The following is a 22,932-nucleotide window of genomic DNA, read 5'->3' on the forward strand; positions in this document are numbered from 1 at the left end:
ATTTTGGGGGACAATCTCCAGGTTGCTTTAACAGTGAAGGTTTTGTGTTGTTTTGATTTTTGTTTTTTCATCAAAAGGTTTTTCCCTGTGAGGATCTGAGGATTTTTTTTTTTTTTTTTTTGGTGATGTCTCGAAGTCAAATATCACTGGGATTTTGTTGTTGAACAGTTCAGAAATTTTTCTTTCCTTTTTGACTTCAAAAAACATATATTGAGTGCCTGCTGTGTGTCAAATGCTGTTAGGGAAACTGAGGGACGGCAAGATGAATTGAGCCTAATTTCTACCCTTGAGGGGTCTTAGTTTAGCCAGGCAGACAGGCCTGTGAAAGATGATTTGAGGTGATGCGTGGGTGCTCTACTATAGCAGAGTAGATCCCCTCCCCTCCCCTCCCCTCCCCTCCCCTCCCCTCCCCTCCCCTCCCCTCCCCTCCCCTCCCCTAGTGCAGTGGGAACGCAGAGGAGGGGCAATTCATGTCCACGAACACTTGTAAGTGTTGATATAAATTATCTAATACTCATTTCATAGCCCCCAGGGACTTTAGGTATGTCAGGGATGACCATATCCAGTTATAAAGAGAGCAAGCGACTTGTGCAGGGTCACATATTGACTCGGAAGTGTCAGGACTGGGTCCAGAACGTGGCTACTCTGATCCAATCCTATTTCCACTACCTTCGGGACGCTACCAACTAGAAGCAGGGTTAGGCTGAGCCTTTAAACTCTGTTGGCCCCGCAGCCTCGCCAGTGAGTACCTGACTCTGGGCGTCCGTGACATGCGTTGTAGCTGCTGGGGACTTTCTAGCTTTGTAGCAAGGGACACGTAGCTGCACTTCTCGGCTTCTCCGCAGAGGAGAACCCCAAAGGCCAGTTTTCTCGTGGTTTCACGTCAGCCCATGAAAATCAGTTACCCCTTAAGCTCTTTGGCCAACGCACCCATCTTATTTGGAAGATCAAAAAGAAACAGGAATGTGCTAACTCTGCGAGGCCTCCAGATAATGCAGACCTTGGAGCCACTGGGTAAATTTAGATTTTATTGCCCTTTCCCTGGATTTATAAGGGGCGGAGGGGAGTGCAAATGGCTAGAATTGGCTGAGGTTCCCCCAGAGGATCGCTGCTTCCTAAAAAGAGGAGAAAAAGGGAGGACAGGATCATACGTAGAGTTACAGGTCTTTTCATTGATCCTTCATAACCCTAAGAACCACCTATTCTATGTGGTCATGACTTTTGTGACCAACTTAGAAAGCTTTGTTCCCTTTCTCATTGCACCCAATTCGAAAATTAGAAAATTGGAAAGATAATACAGATAATAGCAGTCTAGAAATATGCCTGTTTATCTAGTATTATCACTTTTTCTTTGTAGACAATACATTTTTATTGAATGCCTACTTTTGCAAAAACATTAACCTACGTACAAGTGGTATGTATTGATTTATTTGTATTCCTGCCTTGCTCTACAAAACTTCTGAGGTGGCTTACAAGAAAAACAATAAAACAGTGTAATATAAATAATAAATTAAAAAAATAAGAACCAGGAAAAACAAAAATTAAAATAGAATGTCAAAACGAGGAGGGAAAAATAGAATACAAATATCCAAACCAGACGGTCCTCTAGTTTCCACAGTTGAGCTGCAAATTTAACTTTGACCCAAAGTGAAAGGGGAATACGGTCAGTGGGGTGGCTCTGGCCGTCTGCAGCCACTGCTTTTTGTGTAGGTATCTTTCTAAACTCTATCACACAGTCCCCTGCTTGCTTATATAGAACGTATCTACCTATGCTCTCCATGTAGATGTATGTGTAAATTTTTTTCTGGATGTCTCAAGCTCATTATTACGAACACAAGGTTTTTCATGTTCTCTCAAGGATTGTCAAAATATTATTAGGATTGCTTTCCCCGTGCCGCTCTGATTCCTTGAGTTTTTGACCCTGGTAACCTCCCTCCCTGAGTTTCACTCTTTCAGTTTTGCTCTGCAGTTTGGGAGACAGGAAAACAAGCTCGCTGGAGTTCTGGGTGAGGAGAGCGAGACGATGCATTGAAGGCGGGTCCGAGGGTTCTGCCGTGGATGAGGCGCGGTGCATTGAGGAGCGGCTGTTACGAGGTCTACTTTAGCAGGTCGCGGGTTCTGGTGGTCTAGATATTTTTTCTCTCTTTCAAGTTTTCTGTTGTGAGAGCTGAGATTACCAGACAAGAGGTCCCTCTACAAATAAGGTGTTACTGTGACCCAAACAATAAGGACCCTTTGCATGTCTATAGTTGTATGCTTTTCAAAATGCTTTCATACACATTATCTCATTTGATCCTTTGCACTAGAATTCAAAGTAGCTTCAACATGTAGTCACGGATTTCACAGCAGAGAGATGAACTGACACGCCCACAGTGAGAACTTTCCATTTATAACCAGATTTATAACCTAGGTTTTGTGGCTCTTTTTCATTGCTTTTAAATCAATCAATTCATAAATGGATGAAGTTGTTGGGAAAGGTTTCCCAGAGAGGTCGAAGCTGAGCTCTTCCCAATGTAACAGCCATTCATTCATTCAACAACTATTTCCTGAGCACCTACCATGTGCGGTTCACATTCTAGAACTGGGGAATAGAGCAGGGAATCAAACCAACACAAATCCCTGCCCCGTAACACGGGGCTTATGTCCTAGTGACAAAAGGCAGAAAATAAACCAAGAAATAAGTAAAATGGAGAGTGTGTCAGGTAGGGATAAGTGTCAGAAGGAAAAAAGTATAGCAAGGAGAGGCTAGTAGTAGGGCAGTCAGAAAAGGCCTCCTGCTGAGGTCACAGTTGAGAAGAGGGAGTGAGCTGCGTGTCTGTCTAGGAAGACAGGTACATGCAAGGGAAGCAGGGAACACAGAAGACATGATGGCAGCAATTCCAGAGGGTCAGTTAGGGTCCTAGCAGGCAGGAGCAAATGGCACACTCAAATTAGGGCAATTCAAGGCAGGCTTATAAACAGAGACAGATTGTTCACAAAGGGGTCGGCAGGGAGCTGGGGGCTGCCGGGTGGTGTAGTGACCTGGAGTTGACAAGAGTAGAGCTCTTCCCATCCGAGACCTGCAAGGACAGGGAGAGGCCGCTGGAACACGGGAGGACAGAATTGGGTGGAGGAAGTAGCCTCGTGCAAGTGACCGTTTAGGCTGGAGGCCAGGGGTCTAAATATTGCTGGATGTGGGGGAGGCTGAGAGCACGGGAGCCTGTTCGTGTCCGAAGAGGAGGGTAGAGAGCACATCTGGAAGGGGAAGATGGAGGATAGGCAACACCTGGTGAGGCTGGAGACGGGGGTGCCAGTTGCAGCTCTGGGATGAACACGTTGTAAAACCTGGGTCAAGTCGTGCTCCCTCTCTGGGCCTGTTTCTCCCCCCATAAAACAAATGGGGCCTCTAAATGCTCCTGAAGATCCTTTCCAGCTCTAACGTTTCCCAGACTCTGTGACTCAAAGGAGCCACGTGGTTTCCTTTCCATATGAGCCAACGAGGCCCAGGAAGGGGATGAGCTTTCCTAAGGTTCTCAGAGAGCAGGTACCAGGGCTATGGCCTGGACTGGGGCTGCAGGACGTCCGTGGACCTCAGAGAGTATGGGAGTGGACAGTCGCAGTGAACAGGAAGACGACAGCATGGAGGATGCAGAGCACTTGGTGAGGATGGTCGGAAGAAGTTTGTGTCCCTAAATCAATCCTTTGCTCATGACCACGGGCAACTCTGCTCAGGTGTGGTTGTCCTCTGTTGGCCCCAGAATCACCTGGTGCGCTTGCCTGGCTCCCACGCCGGATGTGCTGGATCAGACTCTGCAGGGACAGGGTCCTGGATCTGCATTTCTAACAAGCTACCCAAGTCATTCTTAGCAACTCTGAAGTGAGCTACAGAAAAAGATTGTGATAAAAATAAAGACAGGGTGGGCCTTTCCATCTACTTACACTTGGAAAGGTAAAGAGTAGTGCAGAGTGCCCTGCCCCTGGGGGTTTGCCCACTGGTGTTTCGAAGTACCCAAGGATAACCATGTCTATCTGTGAAAGGCCGAATTTTTGTTATTTTTCTAACATTGTTATATGGACATTCAGCATTCAGTCCCTTTTAATGCCTAGCCAGTAGCTTTTCCTTCCTTCCTCCCTCCTTGCCTCCCTCCCTCCTTCCTTTTCTCCCTCTCTCCCTCCTTCTTTTGAGGGTATTTAAAATTAGTATAAAAAGACAAAGCAAGAAGATCTGACCTTGAAAAAGTGCAGGTGGACTGGCATTTGGTGACGGTCTAACTTCTAACTTTTTAGGATTCTTCTGTAAACTTCAGGAGGGACAACTCAGCTGTTTCCTCCCATTTACCCCTGGACGTAGGGGACTAGGAACTACTGTCCACAATGTTCAGAGACTGAAAATACTCTCGAGTTTGGGTTGTGCATGGTGGTGCAAGCCTGTGAGTGACCGTAAACTTGGTTCAGCCGTGTTGCCTCCTAATCATGTCATGTTTCCTAAGGTCAGCCGTCAGGGCCCTGGAAGTTCACTCCGCCCGAGTGATTTAAAGTGCACTTCACTGTGGAAAGAAACTCAAGCCTCCTTGACCATACTAGAGGAGGACAAACACCTTTCTTGCCCCTTCATATGGAAGTTATTATTGCTGTTTCAGGGACAGAAAATTACAGATTGATGGAGCGACATTGTCATGGCCATTTTGGTGTCAGAGCATTTAAACAAATGTATGCTTTGGGCATCTCCCCTCCCCACTCAGGAGACGACGTCTTAATTATTTTGACCGAAGCCAGACCATGTTGTGTGTTGTAAACATCTGGTTTATCATTCATCCAGCTGAACTGGTTTATATTTTGTTAGAAGAAAAGGCTTGGGATTAAAGGCATTTAAGTAATTAAGCACACGTCAAGACAATTTGGTGATGGGTAAATATAGTCTCTGTTAAATGCACCGTCTGGGGGCTCTGTTTTAGATTTACGTCCGGCTGGAGTGCAAGGATGAAAGCGCAATGCCGGGCGGACTGGGCCCTGTTCTGGGGGGAATCAAAACCAAATGGGTTTTTAGGAGCATAGCACCATTCCTCTAAGTACCTGTCCCAGTTGATAAAAGTTTCCTTTGAGTTTGCCCTGGAGGGAATAGCGCTGTCGTCCCTGTCACCCGGCAGTACTTGCAGATTTAATGAGGCTCTCTTTGGGAGGCAGACCATAAACTCTCATGCTTGGGTTGTTTCTGGTTGTTTCTTTGTGTCCAGGAAACCAGGGATATCTCTGAAGCCCAGTGCTAGGCCTCAGGCTTTGTATGACGCGTGTGTGTTTTCAGGCACCAGTGCCGGAGTCTGAGCCTGCCCTGGTCATGTTTCTTGGCCCTGACCCCTGTCCTGTCCCCTAGGGACCCAGAGGGACCACGCTGCTAGGCCTGGTTGCGTCAGGCTGCACAGAGGTGTGGTCCTTGCTGGGCAGTGAGGAAGCACGAGCCTTTCCCATTGGGGCTTATTGTTCTAAGCAACAGGAAGTCCCTGGTGATTTGAAGGAGAGATGGGCATGGAGACCGGAGTCAGTGAGGGCTGCTCGGGGCTATACGCCATCGGATTGAGACACTGCTTCTCTTTAGGGCAACGGGGAAAGGAAAACGTCCTTGGTGCTTTCTCTTCCTCCCTGGCCCACATTCCAGGAGTAATAGGACAAAAGGTTGGGTCTCTCTCCCTGGGTCTAGAGCAGAGAGGAAAGAATATAGTTGTAAACCCAAAGAAGAAAGCTTTGCCATTATGGCCAGATGGATGGTGCATGATGGAACCAATTAGCCCATTTTTGCTGAAAAGAAAGAAAAAAATCAGAATTTCAATTTTCAAAGCAGGGACTCTTTAAAAAACGTTTGATTATTTTCTTCTTCTTTCAAACTGATTTCCATGCTTGTTTGGGGGTAGAATCTTGGTTTCTGAAGTCTGTGGGTGAACCAAGAGGCCAACACGGTCCCCGTTGTCGGCACAGTTGTGGAAGAGTAGTCCCGTTGCAGCTGCCTCCCCCGTTCCTCCTCTCCTGCACTCTCTCCTCCTCCCCCAGCCACTGCGGATCCCTCCCGAGCCACCATCTGAAAAGTAAGAGAGAGCCACTGGCGACAGAGAAACACTCAATTACAGCATTTGAAGGCTCTGGATATCTGAATCGGGATGACTCAGATTTCATTTCTGAATCTTTGCTCCAAGGCAGAGGACCTTGTGCCTGGGCCTCCTGTCTAGGAGGCAGACTAATCAACCAGGGTGTAAATGTCTTCACCAGCATAGGGTGCCCAGGGAGTAGGAGGGAGGGGAGTGCCTGTGATTAACAAGAAGAGAAACTGAGGGAACTGTAGCCACAGGGCCGGGGACTCCAGGACTATTATCCCTTTGTGTTCCCAGCCACGACTAAGTGGGAGACACAAGTGAGAGGCGTCACTCGGACCAACCGGAGTACCGGACAGGCCCCTGGGGAACAGAAAACAATGAGCAAGCGCCATCCTAGAAGTGCGGCAGGTTGTGCACACGCAGGAGGCTTTATTTGAGGTGGGGAGAGGATGCATAGCTTTACAGCCCCAATAATTTGAGATCTTTCTGAAGATCTGGCAGCCAGGACCAGGAGTTTGGGTTGTTGGTTTAATGCTTCTAGACACTCAGCTACTGTGCAAAGCCAAGCTGAGAATTAGCAGAAGAGCTAAGTAGGTGAAACACCTGTTTGACTTTTTCAAGGTGCTTTGGGGACTGTCTTCAGGGTATATGCAGCTGCCGTGGCAACTATGGGCTGTGAGAGCAGGGACTGGGTGTGGTGATTCCTGGGGTGCAGTCTAGCCGGGCCCTACCCGCCTGCCATGCTTCAGCCTCCATCCGTGTCGACAGCGCTTTTGTTGCTTTGAACTAACCCCCAAACCCCCTTCCGACTTGGGACGCCTCTTGCTGATTATTGTAGGGTGGCTTCACATTGCTGTGGTTATGGCTCTTGAATTGATTAATGATGCTCAGAGTGAAATTGTAGTCTTGTGAGTAAGACAAATCTGCAGCTCATAGAACCTCCCGGGCAAGCCCCCATCTGCACTCCCTTTACCCACCCTCGGCTCCTCTCAACCCCCAAAGTTATTTCTCATGTGCTATGTGCATGCCAAGGAGGAAACTCAAAATCAGGAAGGGACTGGCCGTTTGGTGACAGAGCAGCACCAAAACACTCCGCTTTCAACTCACTGGAAGAGTGTCCACTTCACCGAGCGCCCCCCACAGCCCACTGGGGGCCTCGCACCCACGTGGCGCCCAGGGAGAGGGCTTTCTGGCATCCTGCGTCCCAGAACTGCAGCGGATGGGGCGAGGTCTGAGGAAGAGGAGGCTGATGGAGGGGGAGGATTGTTTGGGATCCTCTGCGGTCTCTGAGCATGTGGGTGGGGCACTGGGGAGGAACGGGAGGTGGAAAACCATGAATTTTAATGAGTAAATGTTGTCTAGATTTGTTATCCAACCTCGGCGTTTATTCAGAGCCATGCAAATGCAGATTTCTTAGCATTTGGACATCGTACATCTTTCCCTCCAAAACCAATTATCTCCTCATCTGACTACTGTCTACAGTCTCTCTGGAAAGAATGGTTTGGGGCAGAAAGTAAGTGCGAGACAAGGGAAATCATTGTGTACCAGAAACTGCCCCCGCCTCCTCCCTCTCTGTGATTAAATGTGGATCCTCATATGGCAGGATCCTTGGTACTAAGAGTTGGGAGATATAATCCCTCCCATCTGGAAGCCAGCGACCCAGGACAGACCATCCGACGCAGACAGAACAGAACAGACCACTTTATAGTCTCTGAATAAAACCAAGAACGAAACAAGTAAATAACAATGACTTTATGCTGGGCAGAAGGTTCTCTGTTGTGAGTATCCTGAAGTTAGGGGGCACAGAGGCATTTGTTCATTTAACATTTGTTTAGCAGGGTCTGCTACATGTAAGTAGTGCCATACACTGCTGGAATTAAAAAATAAATCCCTTGTATAATTTTTAAACTTTTTGGTCTCAGGGTACTTTAACACTTTTAAAAATAATTGGGAGTACCCAAGGGGCTTTTGTTTAGGTGACTAAATTGATCTATAATGTATGAAAGGGTAAAAGCTGAGAAATATTTTTTTTACATACAGAACATCTCTTATTCTGAATTATGCAAAATCAAAACTCCAAATAAGTACTGTTTATAAGATCCACTATCATGATATTTTTAAATGACACAATGACGTAGTAGCTTTCTTTAAATCTGAGTCCTCTCACGTTTGATATGACATTGTATCATTTGTTTTATCTTTACTGACTCTGGTTGCCAAGGACTCTGGTGTCGTAAGGATAAGCGATCACAACCTCATTGATACCTGACAGCATTTTGGTGCCTGATAGTGCCTGGACAGTGGACAGCATCCAAAAAAGTATCAGTGTGGCTTTGACACAGCAAAGAGAACAAAGAGAACATTCTATTCACAGTGCCAAAGCACACTTGAGGAATTATGTTGGGTTTGAATCGAAGAAAAAAGTCCAAGTTAAAATATGAAAACAAATAGTTTTCATTTGGTGGGTGCTGAAATGAAGGTTCACATTCTCATCAAGCACCTGTTCCCTCTGGCGTTTTCTGGGTTTGCAGTCTGCCAGGCCAACCCTGCGCGGCTGTCGCTGCCCTGGCTTTGCGTCTCCCTTTGCCTCTGGGTCATCCATACTGGGCACTGCCCATGCCAGTCTAGAAGACTCTTTTTGTTTCTCCTAATAGCAGTGTCCGTTTTCATGTCATCTTTTTCATCACTCGCCACACACTGAGCTTTCTCTTGGTGATATTTGGGAATCACCACTGGTGGCATCTCTAGAACATCTTTCATTAAATAGCGCTGTGCACTCTAAGACTACTTTTAAGTCTGCTGAGCTTCCTTGGGGCATTCTTCTTTCTCTTTTCAGCCCTCATCTTCCTTTTCTATTTACTTGGTGTGCTTCTAGCCATGTTCTACCTGCGGAACTCACTGCGCACAGGTGCAGGCTCTCGCTGACCGGCAGGCTGCGGCACTGTGCGCGCCAGGATGCGCATGCGCAGGTGCCATGGCGCCAGGGACGATGCCGCGCACGCCGCAGAGCCCGCTGCGCACTCGTGGGAGAAGAGTGAAAAGCCAGCAGTGTCTTATATTGTAAAAATAGCGCTGACCCCATGAACCCCATGGAGAGGTCATGGGGACTCCCAGGGCTCCCCAGACCACATTTGGGAGCTGTGGTCCTGTTGTCCTGCCTACCTCTCCGAGCTGCTGCGCTCCAGCCGGGCTGCGCAGGGACAGACAGGCCGTCAGCACTGCCTTGGGAAGGCGCAGGACGGTGCTGGAAGTGAGTTCAGATACACTGTGGTGGGACCCTTTTGTTGGCCATACTTTTATTGATCATAATTAAAATCATCCATATGCCCATCCCTATGCTGTCACTGAACACAGAGATTCTCAAGTGACAGTTGTGGCCATGGTGGGGGTGGCAGTGGGGGGTTATTGGACTGGAGAGACCTGGACCTTTGAAGCCAGGTGGGACGTGAAGTTTGGGAGGGCATATCTGATATTAAAATATAACTTTGCATTCGGGAAGTGGAAAAGTATTATTCTTATACTGAGAAATATAGCTTGACAAAAAGTTCTAGCCTGGAAGGATATAGAAGAGGATGCAGTGATCTCAGCTGGGAGGTGGGTGAGGGTTTAATGTCTATCAAGAACCAAGAGTTAAATTGAAAAACCCCTGCTCCAGAGTCACCATTTTCATCTTCTTTCTTCTGCAGGCATTAACTCTCTGATAGCAAACAATGTCTATGAGGCCGCCTACCCTCTGCACGATGTAAGTACCGTTTTCTCTGGCGAGCTCTGTGTAAGTTGCAAACCATGGTTTTCAGTGTCAGTGCAGTGGGTGAAAACGTGCCGGGCAAGATGGAAGTGACTCCTGACATTAAAACACCACTCCTTGCTGACAATAATCCCCAGGTCGATTTTTGCCAATCATCTCAAAATGTCCCTCCAGTGATTTCCCCAGATGGCAACATGACCTGGGTTTTGTTAATACTTGAGCTCTCCCCACCCCCCCGCCTTTGTTTCTGGGGAAAGTGCGACCGTATGGATGCAGCATGCAGGTGATGAGGAAGCAGATTTGGGGGTGGCAGGTGGTGGAGGAAGCTCAAAGGCCTGGGTAATATACAACCTTCACACCTTCCGCTGGCTGAGAGAGAGATTTTGACCATGATAGTTCCGTGCAGATGTGAAATTCCTCCTTAACATGCAGGTACATATTAGTGTGAGATGAGTATTTTTTTTATTTTAACATTTTTAAAGGAAATCTCTCAAAATTCCTTATACAATTGTTTGGTTAAGTAAAGAAAACAGAATGATCAATAATTAAAGTTTTTTGAATGACTGGAAGTAACGTTAGGAACATCCATGACACTATGCAAAAATATTCTTCGGGACAATTTGTGAAGAACCTAACTGGTCTTTGAACCAGGTGCCTCCACGGCCTCACTGCTTATCTGAGGGGGTCACATCTTGAGCGTGTGTCACGCTGCGGTGCCACACGGGACTCTGGCAGGAACGCTTCTCCTTCCTGCCACGTTTGTGTGGCACCTGCGCCACAAGTCCTGCCAGTTCTGCACAAGGGTGCGCGTGGCCGGCACGGCGTGATTCCCACGGGGTGTGCTGCCCGTCACAGGCCCGAGCTGTGCCACCACGCCGGCCGCAAGGAGACACCGCGACCTCTGAAGCGTGTGAAGGGGCACCTTCGTGTGGCAAGTGTCGATGCCCTAGAAAGTGGCGTATCGGCCCCTAACTGCGCCATGCTGTTGGCCTTCCTTGAATGGGAATGAAAGAAAGGGATGACACTAGAAAATAAAAATCCTTTCTCATTTGACATCTGTTCTTGGTAATTCCATTGGCTTTACCCAGCATCCCTTTCGTCCCACAGGGAGAATATGACAGTCCAGGGGACGACATGAACGACAGAAAGGTAAGCCCGCCTGGCGCCTCGGCGAGTGTGCTGGGTGCGGAGCGTGTGGAACCGGCTGGAGTGTGCTAGATGTTCTATTTACTCGCTTCTCTATTTTTCAGCAGTTTTTCCATAATCCTCTTCACCACCCCCAGGCATTTGGAAATGTGGGGACCGCTTCTGGTCAGCACAGTGACTGTGCCTGTGGTTGCTACTGGCGCTTAGCGCCTGGGGGACCGGCATGCTGACTGTCCCAACCATGTTCACTGTCTATGCAGCAGGCCCACACAAGTCCCACCCCACCCTCCAATGAGAGCGTTCCAACTGAGAAACACTGGTCACCCACGTTCCTTAACCGACAGATGCAGAACCTGAGGCACAGAGCACCTTGCCCAGGGTCACGCAGCCACAGTTAAACACAGGTGGGGCTTGGGATGCCCTTGGCTCTCAAAAATCCTGCTTAAAATGTTTGATGCTCTGCACCACCAGGAATCACCTTTAGTTATTCTTCTTTTCCCCTAGGCAGGCAGGTGGCGTGTACTGCTCCCAAATCAGAGACGGGAAACGTGTGCTACATGTCCCAAAAAGCTGGGAATTAGAGGTTGCAGTCAGGGGAAGGAGAAGGTGCCATTGGAAGATCCCTCAGTGCCAGTCCCAGCTCCTGGCTGTGCAGCCTCCCAGCCCTCCGCCAGATCTGTCTGTCTTGTCTGCTGATGCTCTGGGATCATGGCCGTGCCCCTCTCCTGCCACCGCCTCTGTCCTGGGGACAGACCATGACCTCCCATGCCATCCTCCCACCCGGCTTCTCCCAGCCCTCTAATGAGCAGAGGAGGGTGGGCGAGGGTGGGAGGGAGGAGGAACTGAAGCTCAAGACGTTTCCCTCCCCCAGCTCTGTTGTCTGGAAAATCATTCATCCCCCAAGTTGCCTTGTGAGCTGCCTTCTTTTTATCCTGCCTATTAGTCCCTGTTATGAAGTGTTAAGTATTAAAAACATAAAAGGTCTTTTCCAGAAATACTGCTGTGATTGCTTACACATGTCCCCTCTCTGCCTGCCCAGGGAATCTACTGTAGTATTGTGATGTCTTAACCTCATCTGTTTTCTATCTGATGCTAATAGTCTCGGTGTTTAATTTCCTGAAAAGTCCCGCATCAGATTTAAAGGAAAAGGAGGAAGCAGTTCTCCCCGCGTTTCACCTCTCTCACCCAACCATTTTCTGTCCTCCCATTCTTCTAATTTCTTGTTCCTCCCCTTTAAATGGTGATCGCCATCCGCTGCCTGCCTAAGAAAGCTCCGGCTGGGTGGGGGTGACCCCAGCCTGTCTAGGAATATTGCCCAGAGCAGGAACACACAGCGACTCATGTGAGAAATCAGTCAGCCTTCTGTGATCTGCACTAATGGAAGAAGTAAATTACAGACTATCTAAAATATATATGTATTTGTCTTTTGAAAGGTATTAAGTTATTCTGAACAACAATAACACCTTTTAACAAAACGTTTTCCCACTGGAAAATGTGTTGCTTTGGTCGATAGGCTGGTGTCAGTGCACACGCCAGCTGGTAGACAGGCCGAGGCTGGGAGGCGGGGAGACACCAGCCAGGACAGAGCTGCATCTTGGGGGTAGCTCCCAGAGTGAATGTCAGAGGGTGTTCCACAAAGGCAAGCAAGTCTTTGAAAGACAAGAGGACCTTTCTTGTGGCTCTTCCTTGGGTTTACTGGCCAGTCCTGGTGTCCTCACCTGGTGTCCTCTGCCAAGGTCTTGCTTGGGGAAGTGAGCCTTGCCATGATGGGGTGTGAGAGAAGCCACCAGGGAGGACACAAGCCCTTTACTGTCCATCCGAGTTGGGAAACCGGTAGCCAGCAAGGACAGGAGACGAGTTTCAATGTCCATGAGTGACTGTGAAGTCAGGACTAAAACCCTGGTGTCCAAATCCCAGCCAGTGCTCTTCAGCTGTGTTGACACAGCTTCTTCTGTGCAGCCAGAGGAATTCTCGCCACCAGCTGGATTTGTTCTATAGCTTCAGTGGCATGTGGGTGGTGGCTGCAATGTATCCTAAAGAAGAAAGAGCAAGGACCTTTGAACGTGCACAGCACATTTATTTGTTTCCATTACATTATAACCGCCAAGTGTTCTTTGAGATGGCTGCAGGGAGGATTCTGATTAAATGCAAGGGAAGACTCCCTGCATTTGGAGCTGGAGGACAGGGAGAAGGCTTGGGAACAGCAGTATGGGTTGGCCTCTCTGGAGGCCTTCTGGGATGACTTGCAATAGTATCCCGAGCTGCCAAGCCTGCCACCGCCCGGATGCTCTGCTTTACACTTCCTTGCAATTTGTGGCTGCTTCCATGATATTCTCGAGGTCCAGGCTCATTTCAGGCAGACTCCAGGCAAGCGCAGAAGCCCTGGAGGATGCCCGCCTCATTCCCCTGCAGCTTGCCCTGGTGCTGTGGTGCAGCCTCGATGACTCAGCCTGAGGTCGGTGGGGGCTGGAAGTCTCTGTGTCTCTCCACTCCTGAAGGTAATTAGGCAGAGGCTTCCTCCCTCTGGAGAGCAGGGTTTCCTGCCCTCCTAGAAGTCAGGGCGGTGGGGAGAGGGAGCAGCCTGGGGGTAGATGGGTCGGTCCTGGCTTCCAGGAGCTGCCTACTTTCCCAGAGGTTCTCGGGGAAGTGACTGTTACCATGTTCCGAGGGCTGCCTGGTTTCTGCTGGCTCCCCATGGCGTCTTCACCCACTTACAGGGGAGAACCCAAGGCACGACACTGGAATGTGATTTTCTTTAGCATTTTTAAAACCCATAGTCCTGGATTTTCCAGCATTTGCAGGTGGCTGTCTTTTCCAGTGGACAGTAAAGTGACCCATTCGAAAGGGTGTGCAGAGAGTCAGTCGTGCATTTAAAAACCTGACTTCCTGACAAGAACAGTGCTTTTCTTCTTGGTTTCACTTGAGCATTAGTTTTGCCATGCTGCCCAACTTTCATGTTACTGCATGGAGAAATTGAGACCTAGAGAGTTGAAATTACTTGCCAAATGATCAAATAAGTCTGCGTAGGACCTGGGAACAGAAACCAGGTCTCCTCCACTCAGTCCCACCCTGTCTCATGAATGCCTCCGGCTGTGGCCAGGTGGCCACAGCATCTTCTTGCCTGTCACAGGTCTAGCTGCTGTGTGAGGAGCTTGTAGCCTCAGAAAGGGCCGCAAACACCTTGCTGTTCTCTGGCATTGCAAAGGGTTGTTGCAAAGGGTTTTAATCCTTGAGTTGCTTTATAGTCTTATGAAATACTTCAGTCGATGACCCACTGTTGAATGTGATCCCCAGGGAGCTGAACTTGCTGCTTGTGTGCTCTGAGTCCTGGGGGTTGTTGTTTCCCGCTGTTAAGGCTTGGGGTCAGACAGACGTGCCTGGAATTACATCCAGCACCTCTGGAATAAGACATGTCCTTCTTGGAACTGCAGCCCCACCCTAGTTTATTTGCTGGTTTGACCACCTGGTGAGGAGAGGACATGGTGTATCTCTGAGGAGGAAGTGGATTTGCTAAGAGCTGTGTTAGAAGGTTCTAGACTCTGCAAATTTAAAGGGACAATTATGAGTTATTGAGGGTGATCCTCCTGCTTGTTGCACCGTGTTAATTGTCATGGGACAGAGACTCCAGGGCATGCCTCCCTCCACCCTGGGTGCTGGTCCGTTCTGGGATGCTGGGACATGGAGTGTAGCATGATCCACTTGGTCTTAACTATGTGTGATTAAACTTTCTCAGAGATCAGGAAGGACCTACAGCACTCTCCAGCTCCCTCTCTGCCTCCCCTGCCAGTGATGGAAGGTGTGTGAGCTGGCCTGGCCATCCAGGCGTACCTGCTGCGTTGCCCTCTGGCACTGTGCTCTGTAGCTCCAGCTGTCTGGCTCAGGGGCTGCCTAATCATCATCTCCTGTTTCCTTCTGTCCTGTACCAAGCTCAGACAACTTTCATGGCTCCTCTTTCTCTATATCCACAAGCCATGGGTGTAGCTTGTGCTTAGAGGAGACTGCATTGAGAAAGGGACTCTGTGGATGTCTCTTCCAGCAGGTCTGGGATCCAGCCAGGGCTTAGGCTTCTGGGGCTGGCTGTCAGCTTGAGCTGCAACTGACTGGGCTGTACTATCTTCTCTGAACATTTATGTTTCTCCTTCCAGAGCAGTGGCAGATAGGTATTCTCAGGCTCGGGTTTTGGGGAACAATTTGCTTTGGAGGTCAGAGCCTATGAGGCAAACAGTGACGTACCATAGCCCTCGAGGGGGTCCCTGACTATATCCCTGACGCAAACCGGTCTCCCTGTGGGCCCTGAATGATGCCACTGTGACAACTGAGTGCTGGAAGAGCCCAGGGCCTGCGCCCAGGGGAGGGAGCCAAGAGTCAGGGCAGAAGAAGCACCCAGGATGAGTCAGAGGAGAGGTACTGACAACGAGGTCAGGTTAGGGGCCACCAGCCTGGAATGAAGAGCATCAGTGCTCACGAATCCAGATCTTCCTCTGCCCTTCCTGCACCATGAAACCTGTTTTTGTATCTGGGCTTCTTCCTCTGCAAATGGTAGTAACTGCGGTGCAGTTTGCCCCTCCAGGGCCTGTGTAATTTCTGTTTCTGTTTTGCAGTTGCCGGGAGATAACTATGACAATAAAAACCTATCGCCATCAAGTAGGAATGCCAGCTCTCCTTTCACTTTTCATATTTTGTCTTTAAGAATTCTTAGGTGAGCAGGACTGCTTTCTGTGGGGCTAACGTCCAAATGGCTGTCCACAATACCTGTCAGAGTAGGTTCACCTGGACAGGTTTCCTTGCATGTTCCGTGTGATGCATCAGGAGCAGAAAGAACATGATAAAGTAGCAGCTGTATCATAGGCCTGTTCATTCTTGACGTTGAATTTGATTAAGTGCCGGTATCTATTTATCTATTCAGCGTGGACCTCTATTAATAGAGGAGGTCTGAGGATGGCCCATTACTGAATCACTTTATTTACGGGTCGATGGTCAGCAGAGCTTGCTGGCCATGGCCGTTCCGCCAACGTTGCTGCAGAAATGTCCCCTGTGGCATCACTTCCTCCCCCAGCCTCTCGCACATGCTCCACTCGGGCTTTCCATCGCCCCTTCCTTCCCTGGAGCCACTCTTGCCAAGGTGATCAGTGAGCTCCAAGTCACTGAATTCACCGCACTCTCATGTGACCCGGCCCTCAGCAGGGTTTGACGCAGCTTGTTCCTTTCCTTTCTTCGAAACCCTTTCTTCCCTGGGCCTCCAGGACACCCGCACTCCCGGTTCTCCTTCGCTCACCAGCTGCTCGCTCCGTGCTCGCTGCCGGCTCATCAGCGTCCCCTCGGCCTCTGCAGGGTGGAGCGCCCAGGGCCCCGCCCCCCCACCCCCCAGGCCTCTTCTGGACCTAATCTCTCTTCCTTGGTGACAACACCAACTATTTAATAATTTTACAAATCATCTCTTCTTTAGTAACCCCCAAATTTACTGAACTCTCTTATGAACTCCAGATTTTTATTTCCAGCCGCTCTCACTCAGCATGCGCCAGGAATGCCTAGAGAGCGTCTCACATCGGTGCATCCCAAAGTGAGCTCTTGGCCCCTCCTAACCTGCTCTTCCCACAGACTCTCCTCTTGCAGTAAAAGCTATCACCATCACTCAATGGTTCAGGCCAAGTTCTCATTTTTTATCACCCCACATCCAATCTAACAGTAAATCTTATGGCTCCACCTTTAAAATCTAAGCAGAATCAGCCTCTTCTCACTAGGTCTCACACTGCCCCATGGTTCAAGCTGCCATCATCCCTTGCCGGACCATTCCAGTAGCTTCCCTCGGCCTCTGCTCAGCCTTGGTCTGTTCTCTGCACAGCAGCCAGCATGAGCCTTCTACAACCTAAGTCAGATCGTTCTGCCCTCTGCTGCAAATCTCCCTGCAGAAACTCTTTCCATTAGTGCAGAGGACTTTGGCTTCCTTTAAAGTTCAAAGATTTTCACGTGGCCCGAGTGATCTGGCCATCCTATTGCCCTCCACTCTGCACCAGCTGCACTGCTTCCCTCTTCTTCCCAGGATGTGCCTTGTGCACTTGCGTCAGGGCCTTTGCACAAGAAGAGGGTCCTTTAGTCTGGATACTTCCCCACTTCCTCCAGGTCTCAGCTCAAATGTCCTCTCCTCAGAGAGGCCTTCCCTGGTCATCCTATCTAAACTAGCGATACCCCGCTTCCCTCCTTCGCATTCTACTCCCTTGCCTCGGTTTACTTTTCTTCATGGCATTTGTAAGTGATCTTGTATGTTTATGTGTTTATGTGTCTCCCCACACCAGAGTATAAGCAGTGACTTTGGTTTAGGCTGTGTCCAGTGTGGGGACAGTGCTGGCACATAGGAGATGCTTCATAAATACTTGTCAAATGAGTGAACGATGAGTGCCAGGGCCCGTTTTGCTGGACTAGGCAAGACAAGGGAATAAAGAAGGAGGGTTATGCTTAGCAGGCACAGAGTTGCCTTGGCCTGGCATAAAGGTCCCCTCTGTTTGGGGAAGGAGAAGCCAGTTTCTATAGCATCCTGCCTTTGGACATCCCCCTGTGGATGTCTCATGACAATTTCCTAGAATCTGGGCTTTGGCGGTAACGTTTTGACTTGCTGGGATGCACAAAATAAGGTGAACAGTTTCCCATCTCTGCCCCTAACCTGTTTTCTCATTCTTCTTGTTTAGCTGCTGTATCAGGAATGGGCACGGTATGGAGTATTTTACAAGTTTCAACCTATTGACCTCATCAGGTAAGATGTGGAAGGGGACTTTTGGTAGGGTCCCAGAGATGCAAACCTGAACGCTATGGCATTGGCCTTTTTGACCACTGGCAGTCTATTGTTAAGCAGAGGGACCATCCTTTCTAGCTTGTGTGAGCCCCTGCTCCGTGTCTCGTGGGTGGGGAGGCAGCTGGGGACGGGGAAAAAGCCCACGTAGATTGTTTTACCATGACTGCATCCTGAGGTTTTCAGCACTGTGTTTTTGTTCCCTAACTGATCTTTGGGAAGAGGGAAGGGAGGATCTGTCTCTCTTATTCTTTTCCCTAATCTTGTCCTAAGGAAGGACCTGGCTGAAGCTGATTCTGGGGTTAAGCCCAGGTGGCCACAGTGTTGACCAAGGGAAGGGACAATCTGGCAGATCGCATGGGCAATACACTGGCTGGCCCAACAGGGAATGTTGGTTTTCTATGGCTTTTCCAAATTAGAAGGGAAGGGAGCCTGGGTCCTGGAATTCCTCCCTGTGGTGCCACCCCCAGAATGATGTCCTGTTGCCTAGCACCTTGGAAATCCCCCCAGCTTCTGTAGAACATCAGTGAAAAGTCCTTTGAAAGACCACACTAGAATGCGGTGGGCCTCACTAGTCTCCAGTGGGTCGAGGGCTCCGGGAACCAGACTCTCAGCGCCCAGCCTCCTGGCGGGAGCGTTGTGTGCCAGTGCTGTGAAGTGGGGCAGCTCAGGCTGAGTGTCTGGAGATGGGGTCCCGGGTCCGGGCCTGGCCACTGAGTGCTGCTGTTTCTCTGGACAAGCCCCATTCCCTCTTTGGTCCTGTGGGTGCTGGTCATCCTAAACTGGGAGGCTGAGCTAAGGGACCTGGGAGGTCATTTGGTAGAACATGCTCATTACCAAAGATGGGGGGCTGGAGCCTGTAGGAGGAGGCCCTAAGCCCGACCTGATGGACTCCCTGCCCTGCAATCATGTGTGGCTCTCCTAACGAGACACTCAGCCTGAGAACAGAGAGTGCTCCTGGCTGGCCGCCCTGGGTTGGGATCGTGAGAGGGGCAGCAGCCAGAACAATTGAGTCTAGAGGGAGGAATTCCAGCTTCTTCTTGGAAACAGAATGCAGCGTGGAGACCAGAGTTCGGGCAGGCTCACCTCCTACATAGAGATGCGGTGGCCCTCCTGGGGAACTAGGGCTTGGTTGAATGTCTCTTGAAAGCAGGTGTTACAGCTGAAGACTGTTAACTGGGGTGCTCAGTGGGTGGGGGAGCGGGGGTATGAGGTACCTGCGACTGTGGCACCCTTGCCCGGCATCTCCTGTCCCCTGGCTGCCTTTCATGCAGCTTGGGCCACCTAGACTGTGCCCTAGGCCACACCAAGGCTTCTCACTCCTTTCTTGGTGGGCTTTGATCTTTCTCTCTGGTCTCAAGTGGCCACCCACTCTGTCGCCTGTTTTCTCCAACTACCCGTTTGTTTTTTAAAAGTATGATGAAAATATAAAAACTCTGCCTACCAGAGAGCCCTATCTCCTTTCTCCAGAGACTTCAGGCGACTGACCGCCAGCTAAGTGGGAAATGGCTCCAATATGCACTTGGCTTTGGCCACCAAAGCAGCCTCACCTGCAGGGGAAGAATTGCCTTTGGAGCGCAGCCCTGCTCTGGGGCCTGGCAGTTCCTGAGGATGGAGAGCGTGGATCTGTCTAGACGGGCACGGTGCGCTCCAGCGGAGCCGTGCACAGCTCGGGCAGATGGAATGACTCGGGCGCTCCCGCAGCCCCTGCCTGGCGCGCTGAGCCTCAGGCATCCCTCAGACCCTGGCTGGGGGGATGGGAAGACACGTGGGACCCAATGGGACAGTGCGTGCCTGGGTGAGGCACTGGGGCAAGTGGCTGCTGTTGTCTGCCCAGGGCCGTCAGGAACCAGGAACTCTCCAACCTCAGGAGCTGCTGGACAGATAAGGCATGTGGGGCCAGGCCAGGGGGAACTAGGGGCAGAGATGGGTGGACAGAGACAGAGAAGCCACGCAAAGGTGCTGGGAGGGCTGGAAAAGAGAGTTCTGGGGTGCAGCACGTTGGGGAAGCTACCCACACTCAGCAAGCTCCGCACCAAACTCCTCATCTCACCCCCACCAGATGGCCCTGGCTTGCTTTCTCTGGTTCTGTCAAAGGCCTCTCCTTCCTCCTCTTCATCCTCACACAGCCTTGGGACCCCCTCTCTTCCTTCCCACACCCTAGTCCGACTCCAAGGCTTGGGCCTGCCCCTCTAGTGCCATTTCTCCCTTCTGCCATGTCCCCTACCTCCCTCCCGTCACCTCGAGTAGGGGCTTTTGACCCACAGAGCCCTGCCTGTGCTCCCTGCCCTGAGCCACGGCCACCCCCGTTGTGACAGTTGTTCCCGTGACCACTTACTAACGTGCAGGGTGCCCTCTGTGTGCCTTGTGGAGAAGGTGCACACGCGTGGTTGGGGTTGAGGGACAGCGGGAGCAGGGGTGTCCTGATGCGAGTTGAATGTGATAATTCACGCAAAGGCACGGCCAAGGCATTTCCCTGGGCGCACAGTTCCTTGCTTTTAGCACGGAGCCTTTGTTCCTCCTCTGCGTTCCCCACGCCAGTCGTTTGGAACACTCTGAAACCCTGTATGATCAGTTGACAGCTCAGTGTGGCGGGAGATCTGTCCGTGTTGAAACGCAGGGACTAGCTGTCCTTCCCAGTCGGCAGGCCTGCAAGCCTAATTTGCGTCTTGGGGTTTGAGGCTCCCTTCCTGGACATTGAAGGTTGAGAGCGGGGAGGCAGGATGCCCTTCCCTGCAGCCCTTGCCCCTGCCTCCACCGCTGCACCGTCATCCCTGCCCAGCAGGCTGCACTGTGACACTGCTCACGGTCACGGTCTCTCCCAGCCACGCTCTCCACCCTGATCCCACCTGTGCTCTGGAAACCCTGGGCCCTGCAGGCCTGAGCTGCCTGTGTGTGTGCGTGTACGTGCATGCGTGTGTGCGTGCATGTGTGTGCCTGCGTGTGTGTAATAGCTGCCTTGACAGTTCCCTAGGGAGGCACCCACAGGAACCCAGGTAAACGAGAACAACCGAACCCAGATTTCTCTGGGAACTTCCAGCCAGCAGCACTCGTGCCCTGGTCTGTGACTAACAAAATGGGAGATGATGCCTGAACTGGGGCGAAATTGCTCTGCCCCCTGAGGGAGCCGCAAGGGCCCCCACAGCCAGGGAGGGTCCACCTGCTCTGCGCTGGGCAATGCCGCACGGACCCGGGAGGAAACTGCCTTTATTTTCTGAGGGAGCTGGAGGACCTGGGGCTTTTTGGATTGGTACCGGTCTGATCCAATACTACTTGGGGCCATGACTTGTCTTTTCACTACAATTAATATCTTCCCCTAGGCTGATTTTCTTAGCGCGGAAGTTTTGCTGTAGGTGAGACAAAATGATGGGCTTTAAGCACCTTCTGAGTTTAGCTCCTGACTATACTGTGCTGAAACTGATGTCCAAAACACTTTTTTTAAAGCATTTGCCACTGTCTGCTTGTGACAGCATGAGAAACAGAGGGTTCTAGAAGTCCCATGCATTATCCCAAGGGGGTTACCCCAAGGGGGTTGGGAACATTCGCTATACCACACCAAGACTGCAGTACAGAGAGGGGTTGGTCCTTGCTCATTCCTGTCTTTCAGTGATGCTCGCTTCACCAGTGGGGCTTCCTGAACTGAAAATCAGGCCCCAGGCATGAAAGCTCATCCATGTGGCAGCTCTGGAGTTCTCTTAAAAATCTCCCAGCTTGGGTCAGGCACGGTGGCTCACACCTATAATCCTAGCACTTTGGAAGGCCAAGGCAGGAGGATCGCTTGAGCCTAGGAGTTTGAGATCAGCCTGAGCAAAAGTGAGACCACATCTCTACAAAAAAAATAGAAAAAATATCCAGGCATGGTGGTATTCACCTATAGTCCCAGCTACTCAGGAGGCTGAGGCAAGAGGATCGCTTAAGCTCAGGAGTTGGAGGTTGCAGTGAGCTTTGATCAGACCACTGCACTCCAGCACGGGCAACAACAATAATAATAACAACAAAACCCAAGAAATGTCCCAGCTTGAAGCCTTGAGATACAGAGCAGCTTCCACAAGGATCTGAGAGTAATCTCCATGGGGCACCATGTCAAGAGCTTTGGGTGGTACTGTGTCCCCACCTTGCTTCACACCCGGACCATCAACAATCCCAGCCCTCTCCAGCCCCACCTGCGGGGAGCCTGCCCAGAACCCCAGCGTCCCAGGAACGAGTCTCCCTCCTCCCACTGCAAGGCACAGGTCATCGTGCTTGCCGTGTCCCCCAGGACAACTGCCACCAGCAGGCAGTGTGATTGGACTCGTCTCTCGCGGTTTCTAGGCCCCTCTTCCACCCTCCTTGCTCCAGGAGGGAGAGGAGGAGGCCACACTCTTTCGTAGGCTGCTTCTCCGCAGGCCAGGCTTGGGAAGGTCCGGCCGCAGCTGGCTTGGGGGAGGGAATGGAGAGAGAAAAATGTTTATCAACTCTTGATTAATTATTTCCTTAGGCTTGCTGCCTCCTCCTTGATCTTTCCTTGGGGCTTAGAAAGGCAATTAAGCTCAACGCAGTAAACATTTACCAAGGCTTATGATGAGTGAGTCTCTTTGCTTAGCGACAGGGGAAAGGCAGCGCTGATGAGGCGGAGTTTATGGCCTTCAGGATCTAGCAGTTACCTAGGGAGACAGATGTGGGCAAGACAGGATGCAGCGAGGGCTTTCAGGACTGTAATGACACACAGACATAATGGTATGGGACAACAGGTGAAGAGTAATTGCTACTAGCAGAATCAGGAAAGACTTCCTGGAGGAGGTGACACTTGAATCAGAAATGTTGCTTTCTGAAGGACTGAGGTTAAAGAATGTGTATTTAATCACCGGCGTGGACTGCCCAGGGTATGCATTTATTGTTCAGCCTGATATTAATCACACAGACCCAAACCTGAGTCCTTCCTCCCTGTTGACTGGGAGCGGGCCGTCATCTCTGGGGATTTTCTGCCCACCTGGCCCGTGTCCCTTGCTCTGCCGGTGAGCTAGCGGGGAAGCCAGGCTTGGGAGGAAGCCAGGCTGGGTCCGCTGGACACTAAGACGCGGGCAGAGCGGGGCCAGCACCTCCGCATGTGCACAGGGCTGAGCACTTGGGGGGTGGGGTTAGCAGGGAAACGTTTTGCAGTCTGGAAAGAAATAATGCCTGTGGGCCTGAAGACTGTTCTTTTTCCTCTGAGG

General features: G+C 50.6%; 1 protein-coding gene across 1 annotated transcript in view; it reads left to right on the forward strand.

The window, feature by feature from the left end:
- Positions 1 to 3,618: 3,618 nt before the first annotated feature.
- The window catches only part of LOC105881437 (anoctamin-2), a 184,354-nt gene continuing 165,040 nt past the window's right edge, over positions 3,619 to 22,932 (forward strand). Inside the window, exons 1-6 of the mRNA XM_076007860.1 lie at positions 3,619 to 3,639; positions 5,351 to 5,420; positions 8,995 to 9,096; positions 9,749 to 9,804; positions 10,918 to 10,959; positions 17,640 to 17,704. Coding sequence (XP_075863975.1) covers positions 3,619 to 3,639; positions 5,351 to 5,420; positions 8,995 to 9,096; positions 9,749 to 9,804; positions 10,918 to 10,959; positions 17,640 to 17,704 — 356 coding nt within the window. The remainder of the gene's footprint in view (positions 3,640 to 5,350; positions 5,421 to 8,994; positions 9,097 to 9,748; positions 9,805 to 10,917; positions 10,960 to 17,639; positions 17,705 to 22,932) is intronic.

Source organism: Microcebus murinus, chromosome 10, assembly GCF_040939455.1.
Source record: "Microcebus murinus isolate Inina chromosome 10, M.murinus_Inina_mat1.0, whole genome shotgun sequence".
In the NCBI taxonomy this organism is placed as follows: Eukaryota; Metazoa; Chordata; class Mammalia; order Primates; family Cheirogaleidae; genus Microcebus; species Microcebus murinus.